The sequence below is a fragment of the Scyliorhinus canicula genome, chromosome 4 (assembly GCF_902713615.1).
Source record: "Scyliorhinus canicula chromosome 4, sScyCan1.1, whole genome shotgun sequence".
Lineage (NCBI taxonomy): Eukaryota > Metazoa > Chordata > Chondrichthyes > Carcharhiniformes > Scyliorhinidae > Scyliorhinus > Scyliorhinus canicula.
In genome coordinates this window covers 41,778,217-41,794,461 of record NC_052149.1, presented here as the reverse complement: position 1 = coordinate 41,794,461, position 16,245 = coordinate 41,778,217, and the positions used below count along the sequence as shown (strand labels likewise).

Below are 16,245 nucleotides of genomic sequence, written 5' to 3'. Positions count from 1 at the left end.
AAGCTGCTTCCTTGATGTATGCTCTGACAAAGGAAGGTTCAGACTTGGAGATAGGTTTAACACATTTATTGAACAGTTAACAATTCTCCTACTTGAGTTTGACTCTCCTGCTAATCTTGCTATAGTAACTCACTCTAACTAACCAGTCTGCTCTAAGCCATGCGGTGGGTGTGATGCTTCCGATCTGCCCCTGCCCTTCTTTCTACGTGTCGCCTGTGGAAAGAGAAAGAGCATGTGTGCCCTGTCCTTTTATATGAGTTGCCCCCTTGTGGTAGTGTCACCTCTGAGTGTCTTGACTGCCCATTGGTCGTGTCCCATTCTGTGTGTTCATTAGCTGTATGTCTGCATGTAATGGTGCTCCCTCTAGTGTTTACTTAGTTTTAGTGTATTTGCATTAACCCCTTGTGTATTTACAGTGATGCATATTACCACAAAGGCAACATTAAATGACCCCAAGTAAAAGCACCTCATGCGCATCACTCCAATCCCAGGGTGAGGCATAAGGCTTATACGATACTACAAACCCGCAGGTACATGTTGATCAATAGTACAGTAATAGTTTGTCAGAAAAATAAAACTAAATTCCTACTTTTTCACCTGAATATAAAAGAAAAAAAACAGGATAAGCAGATGAAACTGCTTCGGCATTCACATCACATCTCGTAACATATGTTCTTATATAACCTTCTGCAGAGAAAAAAAGGTTCACAGCCACTTCAATCAATTTAATTATAATTAGAGTATCATAAATTCACAGAATAGATGCAGTTGAAGAATGTCCTTCTCAAGGGCAAATAGGGATGAGCAATAAAAGCTGGCCAAGCCAACGACACCTACATCCCAAGAATTAATTTTTAAAGAATCATCTTTCGAGATTAACAGTTCTATCATCCTGCCAGCACTGGAATCCAATATCCTAGCTTCAAATACCCTTCCTAATGACTTGTTTCAGCTTCTGACCACCCAGTGTAAAAGAAATATGTGCTGCTTTCTGTTCTTCTGCCCTTTACAATCTGGAACCAGTCTCCACCTGCCCTACTGTCCACATCACAGAATCATAAATGTAAGCATCAAAGGGGGTTACTTGGCTATTCCGGTCTGAGCAGTGCTCGCGTCAAATCAAAGGTACATACTCTAATCCTGTTTCCCCACATTCTAAAGTACTGTTTCGCATTTACTTTCTCTGCCTTGTTAATTATCCTCTATGCCTCCATAAAATCTAACTGAAATGTCTTTTTTTGCTGAATCAAGAGATTCCAAATCAAACTCGAAGAATCAGCCACACTGTTCTTCTGGGCACACTTCTCGAGTGAGCTGTGATCTAGGGAGCACATTTGTAATGCAGTGCAACACCCCAAGACCAATCTAACCAAAGATTGTGCAATTTAACCAGTGGATATACAGCGTTACCAGTGATCCACAGAATTTGGCAAGAAATTGACCCATTCCTGGTCCTCCCAGTCAGGTTGGGGAGGGGTTAAAAATCACCCTTTTGTTTTTAAAGTCAATCTGCAACCCAAGGACGCATTACCAGTGGCTGAAGAATTGGCTATTTGAAAAACATTTCAGCACTAGAACTTAACATGGCAGGACATATTGCTGCTACTTTAAAACACAAGCACCAAATATTTTGCTTCAACATTACATAATAGTGAGAAAGACACTAAACAATATGCTATCACCCCAATGATGACCACAGGGAAACCATTGTTGATGGAGTGCGACGCCCCAGATAGGGGACGGAGACTACCCAGTTGGATCGCTTTACATACCAACATAAAAGCCGACCCAAAGCAGGGCCTGGTGTTAGTTCTCCCAGCAAGTGCTATACTGAGAACAAGTTGCTGCCTTGAGCAGAATATTGAATATAGTTAAACCTCTGTTCTCTCGCTTCCTCAAGTTACTAAATAATTGATTTAAAAATATCAGCTCAATTAATTTGTTTTATTAAGAGGCTGGGCATGAGAGCACAAAGTTATTGATCACTGCATTAAACAGTCAGAAGATCAGGTCCATCTGTTTTGAGTTGCCACAGCAGTAAGTAATGGGAGTTACATTAGTGTAATGAACTCCAATTGGCTTTATTGGTTGGCCAATTGGAGTATGAGCTCCCTCAATGATAGCTCATTGAGGGGGCCCATATAATCACCTGTGTAGGCTTTGTGAGCAGTCTTAAGTTGACTGGACTGCTAGCAGCACTGTTTGTAGCTGCTCCTGTAATATCGTTATTGTAAATAAATATTGGTGTGGTGACGAAACTCCTGTCTACCGTGGATTACTACAATTAGCAAATATGAGGGAGGGGAAACATTGCCTTAGGGTTGGACCAACTGAACATGGCTAACTGCAGAATGAGCAGAGAGTCACTGATTAAATCATGTACCAGCCTCTAATGCTCCTCTTGCCTTAAGGCTTATTTTCAGACCAGATACTGTCTGACCAGCCTTCAATGAGAGAGCTAGGTGGACAAAAAATAGAGTTGCTCCATTAGGCGTGATGGAAAACAGGAAAAAGGTAGAAAGAAAGAGACAATGGAACAGAAAAAGAAAGAAAGTGACAGCATCTTCAGACAGAAAAAGAAATGAGATAAGAATAAACTAAAAATTATGGAAAAGATTAAAAGGATTTAAACAAAAAAAAAACCGAAGAATGAAAGGGGAAATAAAAAGGAGGCAAGAAAATAGATGCCGAGAAAAACTGTCACAAAAGATAGAAAGGTTGAAACAATTAAAATAAAGTCAAGAGGTACTGTGACCAAATAACCCATGATAGGCCAGGCAGGGCGAAGATGCAAATGTACATTTTCTGTTCTCTGTGAAAATTATCCTTTGAGAACAATACGAAAATAGTAAATTATATATTTTGAAATACATAAATTAACACTTGAAACACCAAAATCTGAAAATCAAAATAGACTCCAGATGATACCACAATTAGATCCAACTGCCCCTTATTTTGATCATTTAGTTGGCTAACGAACTACAACGTTTAAATCATTAAATAAAAATGGACGTTTTAGAGTTGGTTAATGCTTATGTTAGCTTCAGTATTGTTGACATGCACTTTTACTCACTTCAATTCAGCCCAGTGGCAATTTATTGAAAACCAAACTTTAAATTTTTTTCTCCCAAAGGGATTCACGAGCAAGTAATTATCAGGCATACATTCAAAGCACCTAATCTCACAGACATTTAGTTTAAGGAGCAAAGAGAGAAAGAAGGATTTATTACTAAACAGGGTAGATGGGACCCAGTTATCTGCAGCTGTGGCTGGAGAGATTAGGAAAGGATTAGTGCCTGAATGGATACTCGTCAAAACACTGAACTTCAGACACACTTGAGTGGGTCAGTGTTAGCAGATGAATTCTTTTCACCAGAAGTTTAGTTAACAATAAAAATTCATAACAATCAGAAATTGAAACAACATTCTGAACGCTAAACTATTCATTTGTTATTGGAATTCTTTAGGAGTCTTTGTTGAAAATGACTAGGCATTGGTACAAATACTTCATATCATGTAAAATTAAAGACTTCGAAAAAATGCTATGAAGCAACAATGTTTATTTTTAAGAGCATATATCAGAAAATAAGGCTAAGTTGGAACCAATGAAACAGAAAACACTGATGTGTGCTCTGGATGACGTCAGTAAACACTCGTGTGTGCTGTCCAATAGATTTGCTGGAGAGGATGCCTCCTGCTGGACATCAATTCAGACCAATAGCTTTGTGTGCTGTTGGCAAAATGGACGTTGACAGGATCCCACTGGCCTGCACTGTAACATGGAGATCATTTAGATGAGCAGCATCATGGAGTGGAAGGTGATGTTGGTGGTCTGCTTTCCCATACTGTCTCCAATCTCAGCAGTTGCTGAGTAAAATTGCTAGTACAAAATACCACTGAGAACCTACTATGTCAATTATACAAGATCAAAAAACTATTAGAATCACAGAGTTGGTACGGCGCAGGAGGCGACCATTTGGCACATCGTGTCCGCACCGGCTCTCTAAATGAGCATTATGATTTAATGCCATTCCTTGCCTTTTCCCCGTACCCAAGCATATCATTTAATGCCCTCTTAAATGCCTCAGTGGGACCTGCCTCCACCACACTTGCAGGCACTGCATTCCAGACCCCAAAGCACTCGTTGTCTGGAAAAAAGTTCTCTCACATCACATTCGCATTTTTTGCAAATCACTTTCAATCCGTGCCCTCTCGTTCTTGACTTATACGAATATTCCAACTGTTCAAGCTGGCGGGATATTCCAGTCACACCGACGGCGCATGGTTTCCCGACAAAAAGGGTTGTACTGACTGGGAAATCCCATTGACAATGGCGGGACCGGAAAATTCCGCTGTCGGGTCGCCTCCGCCGCCGAAAAACATTTGGCAGGTTGCTCAGTAAATCTTGCCCAGTATATTGAATGCCTTTTGAAAGTCCATGTACACCACATCAACAGCATTATCCTCATTCACCCTTTCTGTTACCTCTTCAAAAACCTCCAGCAAGTAAGCCAAACATGATTTCTCCTTGAGAATCCAAGCTGGCTCTTCCTAATCAACCCATCTTTTACCATGTGACTACTAATTCTATCTCAAATAATTGTTTCTCGATGCTTCTCCACCACTGAAGTTAAATTGCCCGGTCTGTAATTGCTGGGTTTATTCTTACAACCTTCTTTCAACACGGATGTAATGTCTGCAATTATCCAGTCCTCTGGCACCTCTCCTGAGTCGAGGGAAGTCTAAAAGATTATGGCCAGTGCCCCTGCAATTTCCACACTCACTCCCTTCAATATCTTTGGATGCATCTCATCTGGTTCTGGTGCCTTGTCAACTTTAAGTACCTGCAGTTTGTCCAATACCACCTCCTTAGCAATTTTGAACCTTTTGAGTGACAGAATTTCCTCCCTTGTCACAATTGTAAGGGCCTTTCCTGGTGGTTCACTTATTTCCCATTTCTTTTAGTTTGCCGGTATCATTTTTGATCCATGGATGTTTAATGAGCCTTTAGGTTGAGCAGAGTTTCAGAAGTTTCAAAATAGTACACTATGCCGGCTTTTGAACAGCAGAACTCAGATTTTTTGGAATCCAAGAGATCGGAGGGATTTGCTTCGATTGACTGGCTGTTGGCCAATAAATTGGCTAAAGGCCGTATTCTGCCCCGCAACAAGGTGGTGGCTGGATCCTAACCGAGTAGGATGGCTTTCAGAGAACCAACGAAAGGAGCAGCTGTTAAATATCTCTATCTGTCTCTCTTTCTCAGAAATACTGCCTTTCTATTGGTTTCTGAACCTGCAGAGAACCTGGATGAATCTACAGTGAAAACCATTAGAGACTGAAAGCAAAAACCTCGAACTGAAAGCTTAAACTGAAGGAAGGTGCGCTAGAAGACCACCAGCTGAAACAAAGACTCGTATCCATTTACCTTCACCATTATTTTTACACCCCTCTTTCCCCGCTCATGCTTGTTTGTGTGTGTTTGTGTGTGTGTGTCTGCTAAAGCGAGGGGTTAAGAATTCAAAAGTAGTTCACCAGTTGTATCTGCTGCACATTTAATTCTAGTTATTGTTATTAAATGAAAATTAAATGTTTTTAAATTTACAAACCTGGTGACCATAGTTATTCGGCAAAGACCAGAGACTACGAGTACTTTCCAAGAATTATTTGGTCATTTCAATTGTGTTGCAACTCCAGGTCAAGAGGGGCTGGAATTGACCGCGCACTAGCCCAGGCTGTTGGACCACTATGTTCTGGGTAGCATCTACCTCCCTGGTAAAGACCAATGCAAAGTCTTCATTTAATATCTCAGTCATTCGCTGTACGTTAGAGTGTAAAGTCCCTTTTACTATCCTTTTACCATTTATATGCTGTAGAAGACTTTAGGCTTTACCATTAAGTCGGCTGCCAGTCTTTTCCAATAATCCTTCTTTGCTTCTCTGATATGTTTTTTCATCTCTCCTCTGAACCTACTGTATTCCAATGTTCTCAAATGTTATTTCCTTCCTTACACTGTCATAGGGACATTTCTATTTCTTCAACTTTTTCTATCTCCTTTTCATCTAGGGAGCTCGGGATTTGTTTTCCTTACGTGTTCCTTTGAGACGAATATATCTTGACTGTGCCCGAACCATTTGCTTTTTGAAGGCAGCCCATTGTTCTGCTAATGTTTATCATTCCAGTCTATCCGGCCCAGCTCTGTTCTTGCCCTATTGAAGTCGGTTCTCCCCTAGTTAATTATTCGTACTCTGGATTGCCCATGTGCTTTTCTACCATCATCCTAAACCTTATGATACAATGGTTACTGTCTCCTAAATGTTCCGCCACTGACACTTGCGGGGAAATCTGACAGGAAAGTTTCCAAGTCAGATAGTGAGCAAGAATTGCCGGGGGCTTCCCGACGGCTGACCCGGAGAGACCGTCACTGCTTTCTAACTCCAATTAGGGCCAGTAACGATGCCCCATGGGCTCCACCTCCGAAATGACCATCTTGCCATATGATTCGCCCGGCAACTCCCCGCTAATGTGGGGGAGCAGCTCTTAAACTTGGTGGGCGAAAGTACTGGGCAGGCTTCTGGGGCACAGTCTGGTGAGCACCACACAGTTGATGGTGCATATCAAGTGGGTACAGGGACATCCAGGCGAGACAGCAGTCGGAGGTTGGCTGGACCCGAGGACCCAGTTGTGTCCCAGTCTGATGTTGAGCCTCTGGACCAGGTTATCCTGGAGCTGATGCAAATGCCAGGGTGCGGCCGTGAGATTCAGATAGGAATGTCAGCGACACTCCAGCAGGTCCATTACCTGGCTCAGTGGTAACATTCATATAGCTTTAGGTTCCACTTTCACTTTTGAACATATAGGGCTGGATTTTCCACTGTCCGAAGCCGGTGGCAAGAATCGCAATCAGGCGGAGAATATCAGGTGAAGGAAACATCTGACGCAATGTTCTGGTCCCCCACTGGCGATGACAGTGAAGTTCACAGCCTGTGCCAGTGGGTCAATGCACATCCATCATTGGTATGGATTTGAATGTGATTAGCGGGTGGAAAACCGCACACTCAACACCTTCACGATTCTCCACCCCTTTCAGGCGTGAGTCATGCGGCCGTGAATTGGTGCAAGTTTTTGCAAGTGGAATCTGGGTGCCATGGTGTTGAGGGAGAGTGAGATGGTAAGAACACTTTCAAGCCTTGTTGAGCTGCCTGGGGGTGGCTGCCTGGTCCACAGGGAGTAGAGAGGAATGACTTGGTGCCAAGACTATGCAGTCAGGGTGTCCCCCTCGGGATCAGGGTGGCCTGGCTCAGATTGCTATTGCAGCAGTATGTTATTTAACCGCATCGCTTTGGTGCAACTTACAGGCTCCGAGCTGTTCACACTGCTGAGCGTTCACTACAGGTTGAGCATCACTTGTCTGAAATGCTTGGATTAAAGTGTGTATCGGATTTTGGAATATATCGGATTTTGGAATACAATATGCATTTGCGGCGCATTGGGAACTGTTTCTGCAACACTTTGGGAACTGCGCATATGCAGCGCGCATTGGGAACTGTGCATATGCGGCACATTGGGAATGCGTACATGTGGTGCGTTGGGACCTGCGCATCACCTGGGGACTGGTGATGGCACGTCAGTCCTCAAAAAAAGTGTGGATTTCAGAATTATTCGGTTTTCGGAATCTCGGAAAAGGGGTGCTCAACCTGTATATCCTGTATATGCTCAGAGCCTCTATCAGGCTGACGTAGAGCCAGGGAAGCAAATTCTGCCCAGAGCTTGCAGATCTGGTGATATGTTGCAAGTGCAGCCAATTAGGTTCTGCTGACGGTTGATCATCCTCAAATACCTTCTTTCTTTCTTTTTTTTTAAAGATTATTATTTTTTCTATAAATTTAGAGTACCCAATTAATTTTTTCCAATTAAGGGGCAATTTAGCATGGCCAATCCACCTATCCTGCATATCTTTTGGGTTGCGGGGGCGAAACCCACACAAACATGGGGAGAATGTGCCAACTCCACACAGACAGTGACCCAGAGCCGGGATCGAACCTGGGACCTCAGCGCTGTGAGGCAGCAGGGCTAACCCACTGCGCCACCGTGCTGCCCTCTCAAATACCTTCTTTCAACCACCACCATTTAAAATATGAAATGCTAGCAATTGAGTGCTTCCAAGAATCTTATGACATGAAGATGAATGTGATCTTCATCTATTATATTCATGCTATCAGGTCTGCTGCCACAACTTCCGTTTTACTAAAACATAGATGAAACATGGAATGTGCAACTTTGTTTGTAGGTCTGGCTAGAATACCACCCAGATAGTAGTTACACCTAGCTGGGGAGACTTGGAACAGGGCAGCACGGTAGCATTGTGGATAGCGCAATTGCTTCACAGCTCCAAGGTCCCAGGTTCAATTCCGGCTTGGGTCACTGTCTGTGCGGAGTCTGAACATCCTCCCCGTGTGTGCGTGGGTTTCCTCCGGGTGCTCCGGTTTCCTCCCACAGTCCAAAGATGTGCGGGTTAGGTAGATTGGCAATGATAAATTGCCCTTAGTGTACGAAATTGCCCTTGGTGTTGGGTGGGGTTACTGGGTTATGGGGATAGGGAGGAGGTGTTGACCTTGGGTAGGGTGCTCTTGCCAAGAGCCGGTGCAGACTCGATGGGCCAAATGACCTCCTTCTGCACTGTAAATTCTAAGATATTAAAACGAATAGCAGCTAAACAGTAGGAGCAAGATTCTCTGATCTCCCTGTGGCGTGTTTCTCGGCAGCAGTAGGTGGCCTGCCATTGGCTAGATCTTCTGGTCCCACCTCTGCCAATGGGATGTGCCAACAAATTCACCCCACATTGCCAGGAAACCCACAACGAAGGTGTGCCGTCAGCAGGACCAGAAGATCCCACCGACGTGAACATCTGAAAGATCTCGCCCTACCATAAAAGAATACCAATACAAATTATTAAATTGAAAGGGCAGCACGGTGGCTCAGTGATTAGCACTGTACCATCATAGCGCTGAGGTCCCGGGTTCGATTCCGGCCTTGGATCACTGTCTGCATAGAGTTTGCACATTCTCCCCACGTCTGCGTGGGTCTCACCCCCACAAACCCAAAGATGTGAAGGCTAGGCGGGTTGGCCACACTAAATTGCCCCTTAATCGGGAAAAAAAATAATTTGCTACTCTAAATTTATTAAGAAAAACAAGTTATTAAATTGGACCTTTGGGGTTAACATTCTCAATCATAAATTATAGGTAAAAAGTCACACTGTCGACATAAACCCCGAGTCTGGTAGCTTTGTGGTTTATGGCAACAGGTTAGCAAAACAAAATGCAGATTCGATTTCCACCATGAAAAGTAGTGAAATTAAGCATTTTGTTGACGAAGACAAGAACATGTATAGAAAAACTCACTATTGTTTTACAGCCCACACTATATGTTGGCTCTGCATGCCTTAAATGGTCCAGCATTGCCAGATCATCAGAACATGATAAAATAAAATGTAACCTTATTCAATAGGCATACTAATATAAAATATAACTTTTTGCACCAAGCTGTAATATAGTATAACTGTACCAACCTTTCGTTCTCACTGCTGCTACTTGGTTGAGAGATTCCTCGTCCCATCCTTTTGTCTATCAAACTCTTTGTGGTTGCAAGTCTATTCAGCGTGCTTCCAGCTTTACTTTGTCTCATGGCAAAACTGACAACGTCAGGATTGTAAGCTGAAAGAACATCATTCTCACCCCTGAGGTAAAGAAAACGCATCCATCAAGACTTAGACACAGAAAGCAGCTAACCTATGAGATTCATGCATGGCTGAGGTAACAATTAAGGAACATGGTTCATTCTAATTTCTGCTTTTCCATACTTATTCTCCAGATGGAAGCAATGCCAGCTTTTGGGAGTCTCAAACCCTTCAAACATTACAACAGATGTCCATTTGGAAATAGTTTCACAGTGTTACAGTATCTTATCCCACAGAATGGCTGAAACATATAGGAATACTGGTTATTAGGTTAGCTATGTAAAGTTAATCACTTAGATAGAACCCGACAGACTAATAGCTACATGTAATAACTTGTTAAATGTCAAGTTTTATATTTATGTTTAACAAAGTTAATACTATGGAATCGAAGATCTTTGCACCCAAGAACATTAGCGGCCGCGCCAAGCTCCATGGCGGATTTGGACCGCGGAGCCATACCCACCCCCCACCCCGATCGGCCGCGTGCCTAATCATCTAACCTCGCAGATCTAACCCCCCCGCCGCCTACAAGTCTCCCCCTGGTGTCCGATCCCCTCCGCCTGCCTCCAGGGCAGCATCCCATACGACCATAAGACATGGGAGCAGAATTAGGCCACTCGGCCCATCGAGTCTGCTCCGCCATTCAATCATGGGTGATATTTTCTCATCCCCATTCTCCTGCCTTCCCCCCATAACCCCTGATCCCCTTATTGATCAAGAACCTATCTTTCTCTGTCTTAAAGATACTCAATGAATTGGCCTCCACAGCCTTCTGCGACAAAGAGTTCTACAGATTCACCACCCTCTGGCTGAAGAAATTCCTCCTCATCTCTCTCCTCATCTCTGTTTTAAAGGATTGTCCCTTTAGTCTGAGATTGTGTCCTCTGGTTCTAGTTTTTCCTACAAGCGGAAACATCCTCTCCACGTCCACTCTATCTAGGCATCGCAGTATCTTGTAAATTTCAATAAGATCCCCCCTCGTCATTCTAAACTCCAACGAGTACAGACCCAGAGTCCTCAAACGTTCCTCAAATGACAAGTTCTTCATTCCAGGGATCATTCTTGTGAACCTCCTCCGGACCCTTTCTAAGGCCAGCACATCCTTCCATAGATACGGGGCCCAAAACTGCTCACAATACTCCAAATGGGGTCTGATCAGAGCCTTATACAGCCTCAGAAGTACATCCCTGGTCTTGTATTCTGGCCCTCTTGACATGAATGCTAACATTGCATTTGCCTTCTTAACTGCCGACTGAACCTGCACATTAATCTTAAGAGAATCGTGAACAAGGAATCCCAAGTCCCTTTGTGCTTCTGATCTCCGAAGCATTTCCCAATTGGGAATATAGTCTATGCCTAAATTCCTCCTTCCAAAGTGCATAACCTCACACTTTTCCACATTGTATTTAATTTGCCACTTTGTCGCCCACTCTCCTAGCTTGTCCAAGTCCTTCTGCAGTCCCCTTGCTTCCTCAATATTACCTGTTCCTCTGCAGATCTTTGTATCATCTGCAAACTTAGCAACAGTGCCTTCAGTACCTTCTTCCAGATCATTAATGCATATTGTGAAAAGTTGTGGTCCGAGCACAGACCCCTGAGCCACTAGTCACCGGCTGCCATCCTGAAAAAGACCCCTTTATCCCCACTCTCTGCCTTCTGCCAGTCAGCCACTCCTCTATCCATGCCAGGATCTTACCCTTAACATCATGGGCTCTTAACTTATTTAACAGTCTCCTATGTGTCACCTTGTCAAAGGCCTTCTGGAAATCTAAATAAATTACGTCACTGGTTCTCCTTTGTCTAACTTCCTTGTTACCTCCTCAAAGAACTCTTAACATATTTGTTAGACACAACTTCCCTTTGACGAAGCCGTGCTGACTCAGTCCTATTTTATCATGCACTTCCAAGTATTCCGCAATCTCATCTTTAATAACAGATTCTAAAATCTTGCCAATAACCGAAGTCAGGCTAACCGGCCTATAATTTCCCATCTTCTTAAACAGTGATGTTACATTAGCCATCTTCCGGTCCTTTGGGACCCTTCTTGCCTCCAGTGATTCCTGAAATATCATGATGAATGCCTCCACAATTTCCTCAGCTATCACTTTGAGGACCCTGGGTGTAGTCTATCCGGTCCAGGTGACTTATCCACTTTCAGACCTTTCAGTTTCCCCAGAACCTTCTCCTCAGTATTGGTCACTGCTCTCACTTCTTCCCCCTGATTCTCCTGGAGCTCTGGCATCCCAATGGTGTCTTCCACCGTGAAGACTGATGCAAAGTAACTATTCAGTTCATCTGCCATTTCTTTGTTTCCTATTATTACTTCTCTAGCCACATTTTCCAGTGGTCCAATGTCTATTTTTGCCTCCCTCTTACCTTTTATACATTGAAAAAAATATTTTCCTATCTTCCTTTATATTACTAGCTAGCTTGCACTCATACTTCATCTTCTCCCCCTTATTGCTTTTTTAGTTGTCTTCTGCTCGCTTTTAAAGGCTTCCCAATTCTCTGGTTTCCCACTAATCCTCGCCACTTTGTATGCGTTCTCTTTAGCCTTTATGCTGTCCTTGACATCCCTCATCAGCCATGGATGCCTTGACCTATCCTAGGGATGAATTTCTATTGTGCCTCTCTAATAACCCCCCAAAACTCCTGCCATTGCTGTTCCACTGCCTTCCCTGCTAGGCTCATTTTCCAATCAACTCTGGCCAGCTCCTCCCTCATGACTTTGTAGTTACCCTTATTTAATTGTAATACCTTACATATGATTGCAGCTTCTCCCTCTCAAACTGCAGGGTAAATTCTACCATATTGTCGTCACTGCTCCCTAAGGGTTCCTTCACCTTGAGTTCCCTAATCAAGTCTGCCTCATTACACATCACCAAATCCAGAATTGCCTGTTCCCTAGTAGGCTCTGTTACAAGCTGCTCCAAAAAACCATCTCTTAGACATTCCACAAATTCCACTTCTTGGGATCCACTACCAACCTAATTTCTCAGTCGACCTGAATATTGAAGTCCTCCATGATTATTGTAATATTGCCTTTTTTTACATATCTTTTCTATCTCCTGATTTACTTTCTGTCCCACATCCTGACTACTGCTAGGGGGTCTGTACATAACTCCCAACAGGGTCGTTTTACCTCTGCGATTCCTCAACTCTACCCACAGAGATTCTATGCCTTCTGATCCTATATCGCTCCTTGCTATTGATTTAACTACATTCCTTACTAACAATGCAACCCCGCCCTCTTTGCCCATCTGCCTGTCCTTTCGATAGGACATATAGAACATAGAACATAGAACAGTACAGCACAGAACAGGCCCTTCGGCCCTCGATGTTGTGCCGAGCAATGATCACCCTACTTAAACCCACGTATCCACCCTATACCCGTAACCCAACAATCCCCCATTAACCTTACACTACGGGCAATTTAGCATGGCCAATCCACCTAACCCGCACATCTTTGGACTGTGGGAGGAAACCGGAGCACCCGGAGGAAACCCACGCACACACAGGGAGGACGTGCAGACTCCACACAGACAGTGACCCAGCCGGGAATCGAACCTGGGACCCTGGAGCTGTGAAGCATTGATGCTAACCACCATGCTACCGTGAGGCCCCTTGGATATTTATCCTTGGATATTTAGATCCCAGCCCTGATCCCCTTGCAGCCACTTCTCTGTGATGCCCACAACATCGTACTGGCCGATTTCAATGTGCGTAACAAGCTCATTTACCTTGTTCCGTATACTGCGCGCATTTAGGTACAACACCCTCAATCCTGCATTGACCACCTCCCTTTCACATTCTCCTCAGTCACTGTACCCTGTACTGTGGCCCTTTTTGATTTTTGGCTATGGCTTCTCTGTCTGGCCCCGTATTACTTCCCTCCGACTTCCTGCATCGGTTCCCATCCCCCTGCCACATTAGTTTAAACCCTCCCCAACAGTACTAGCAAACAGCCCATCCCGGTTAGATCCATGCCATCGGGAACTCAGCCAGACGGGAGCGGGGCAGAGGATCGCTGGGCGGACCTCTGTCAACGGGCCCCAGCTGCGCAGCGCACTCCGCGATCACACCGATTTCCAGGTCCCGGAGAATCGGCGGACCGGCGCCGGGCCCAATTTTGGCGTGAAAGTGGATTCTATACCCCAGCGCAAACGCGATTTTGACGCGGGGCTGTGGAGAATCCAGCCCCTGATCTTAATCAACAGAGACCAAACATGATGACCATGTCAGGGGGCTCGGAGGCTATTGGAGCCCCTGAATGGTCGGGGAGAGGGTATTGCCCCCGCACTGCCAAGGTGCCAGATCAGCACTGCCAGGGTGCCAAGGGGCACTGCCAGAGTGCTAGATCAGCACTACCAGGATGCCAAGGGCACTGCCAGAGTGCTAGATCAGCACTACCAGGATGCCAAGGGGCACTGCCAGAGTGCCAGATCAGCACTGCCATGTGCCAAAGGGCACTCAAAAGAGGGTCAAGCCTGAGAGAAAACATGGCCAAGGGGGTTATTAAGGGGAGGGTAGAAGGGGGGTCTCATGGGGGCACATAATGAGGTGCATGAAGGGGGCTATAAAGAGAGGGACCTTAAAGGGCGAGGGGCTTCAGCAATCCCATAGTGAGGTGCGGTCATTTGGGGGAGGATGGGGGGGTGGGGAGATGGGGGGTTAAACATAGAACATAAAATATTACAGCGCAGTACAGGCCACGCTGGTGACAGAGTGCGAAAGGCCGGGGAGGGGGTGGGGGATGGGTTCCGGCAAATAGGAGGGAGGGGGGCTGTAGAATTGTCTGGAGATTGGGGTGTTCTTTGAAAATGGCACGCGATCTCCGAGAAGCCAACCTGGCCAAAGTCTTTGAATCCTGCGCATCTATTTTCCAGTGGAAATCTCCCTGAGCTCCCAAAAATGACTGAATGTGGGAGAATTGCAATGGGAATCACGCCAGGACAGCCGGTGGGACTCTCACTGGCTTTCCCGCCCAAAATGACATGATCATTTTTTAGGAGAATTCTGCCAACATAACATGATCAGTTTATAAACTGGACTACCATGACAGTCCTTTTCCTTTCCCCTGAAAGTGCTTATTTTCCCGAATGTTCTACATAAATTATTCATCGCATTCTATCATAAACTTTCACCATTTAAAAATTTTGTTTCACCAACAACTTGCATCTAGTGCCTTTAATGTAGCAAACTATCCCAAAGTGCTCGTCAAATCTACAGAATTGGCCTCAGATAGAGCTACCATAAAGATTGTCTGACCTCCCATTCAAACAGCTGCCATAACGTTGCCTTGGTCCTGAGTTATGGTCCCACAGGACCAGGCGCATGCAGCGGTACAGAACAAGAAGCCAAATCCATACAACCCCATGAGTAATACCACAGGAGATGCATCAATTTGTACTAAAATAAAGCTGGAAAGTAAGGGTAACTCAAGTGCTGGTACACAATCAGGGGGTCTGAGGTGAAGTCTTGAACAGCATGGATGCTATGGTAATGATAAAGGAATGCACACTGCCATGACCGAGCCCACACGGCAGAAACCATACCAGGCTGCCTGGACAATTGCAGAATTGGTGCAGCCTGTAGCTGGAGGTGACCAGTGCCTTGATTTCGAGAGACATTGAGGCGCACACACAATTCTTATGCCTCACACTCCTGCTCTGAGGTAGCAGGTAAACAAAACAGAAGACTCAGGATAAGACTAAGTTCAAGAAAATTAATGATAGGAGCTTTTCGACTATCAGGTGACTGAAATATACTGGGCTGGATTCTCTGATTTGAAGACTTAAGTGCTGACGCCGACGTGGGAACAGTGGCGTTTTACACCAGAAAAAACAGCGCATACCCAATCCTAGGTCTGGAGTGGGGTTAACAGCCCCGCAGTGAAAAGTCCCTGGCTTTACCTGCGGATACAGACGGAGAATTGCCGGGTCTTGCAGCCGTGCCATGCAACATGGTGCCAGCTGTGCGCGGACCCGACCTGCCCCCTCGCCACCCCCCATCAGTGCCCCCAACCCCCGCCAAAGCCCCCCTCCCACGGAATGGCTCTCCCCTGACTGTGGCGGTGCTGGACTCAGTCCCCAGCCTCCCCGCCGAGTTCATGAAAAAATAATGAGTTCCATGCCGTCGGAAACTCGGCCCATCGGGGCCGGAGCATCAGGGGAGGGCCTCAGGTGACATCCTGAGGGTGTCCCGATGGCGTGCTTCGAGGGGGCGGATGCATTGCAAAATTTGTGATTTTGGCACAAATGCGGATTCTCGGCCGAATGCGATTTCGGTGTCGGCGACCGGAGAATCCTGCCCACTGCATTCTTATAGGGTCAAATAGGATGCAAATAGCATTCTATGAATGATTAGAGAGATTAAAGCTAAGCATGGTGTACTTTAAAGTTGGGGTTCATAGTACCAACGGTCATATTAACTAATATAGAACGGGGGCAGCACGGTGGCGCACTGGTCATCACAGCTGCCTCACGGCGCCGAGGTCCCACGTTCGATTC

At 45.2% G+C, this 16,245-nt stretch overlaps 1 protein-coding gene across 4 annotated transcripts in view; it reads right to left on the bottom strand.

Moving 5' to 3' along the window:
- ccdc24 (coiled-coil domain containing 24) overlaps window positions 1–16,245 on the bottom strand; it is a 143,142-nt gene that overhangs the window by 53,259 nt on the left and 73,638 nt on the right. For all 4 annotated transcript variants that reach the window (XM_038794109.1, XM_038794110.1, XM_038794111.1 and 1 more), the window contains one exon: window positions 9,569–9,736. In XM_038794109.1, the coding sequence (XP_038650037.1) occupies window positions 9,569–9,736 (168 nt within the window). The remainder of the gene's footprint in view (window positions 1–9,568; window positions 9,737–16,245) is intronic.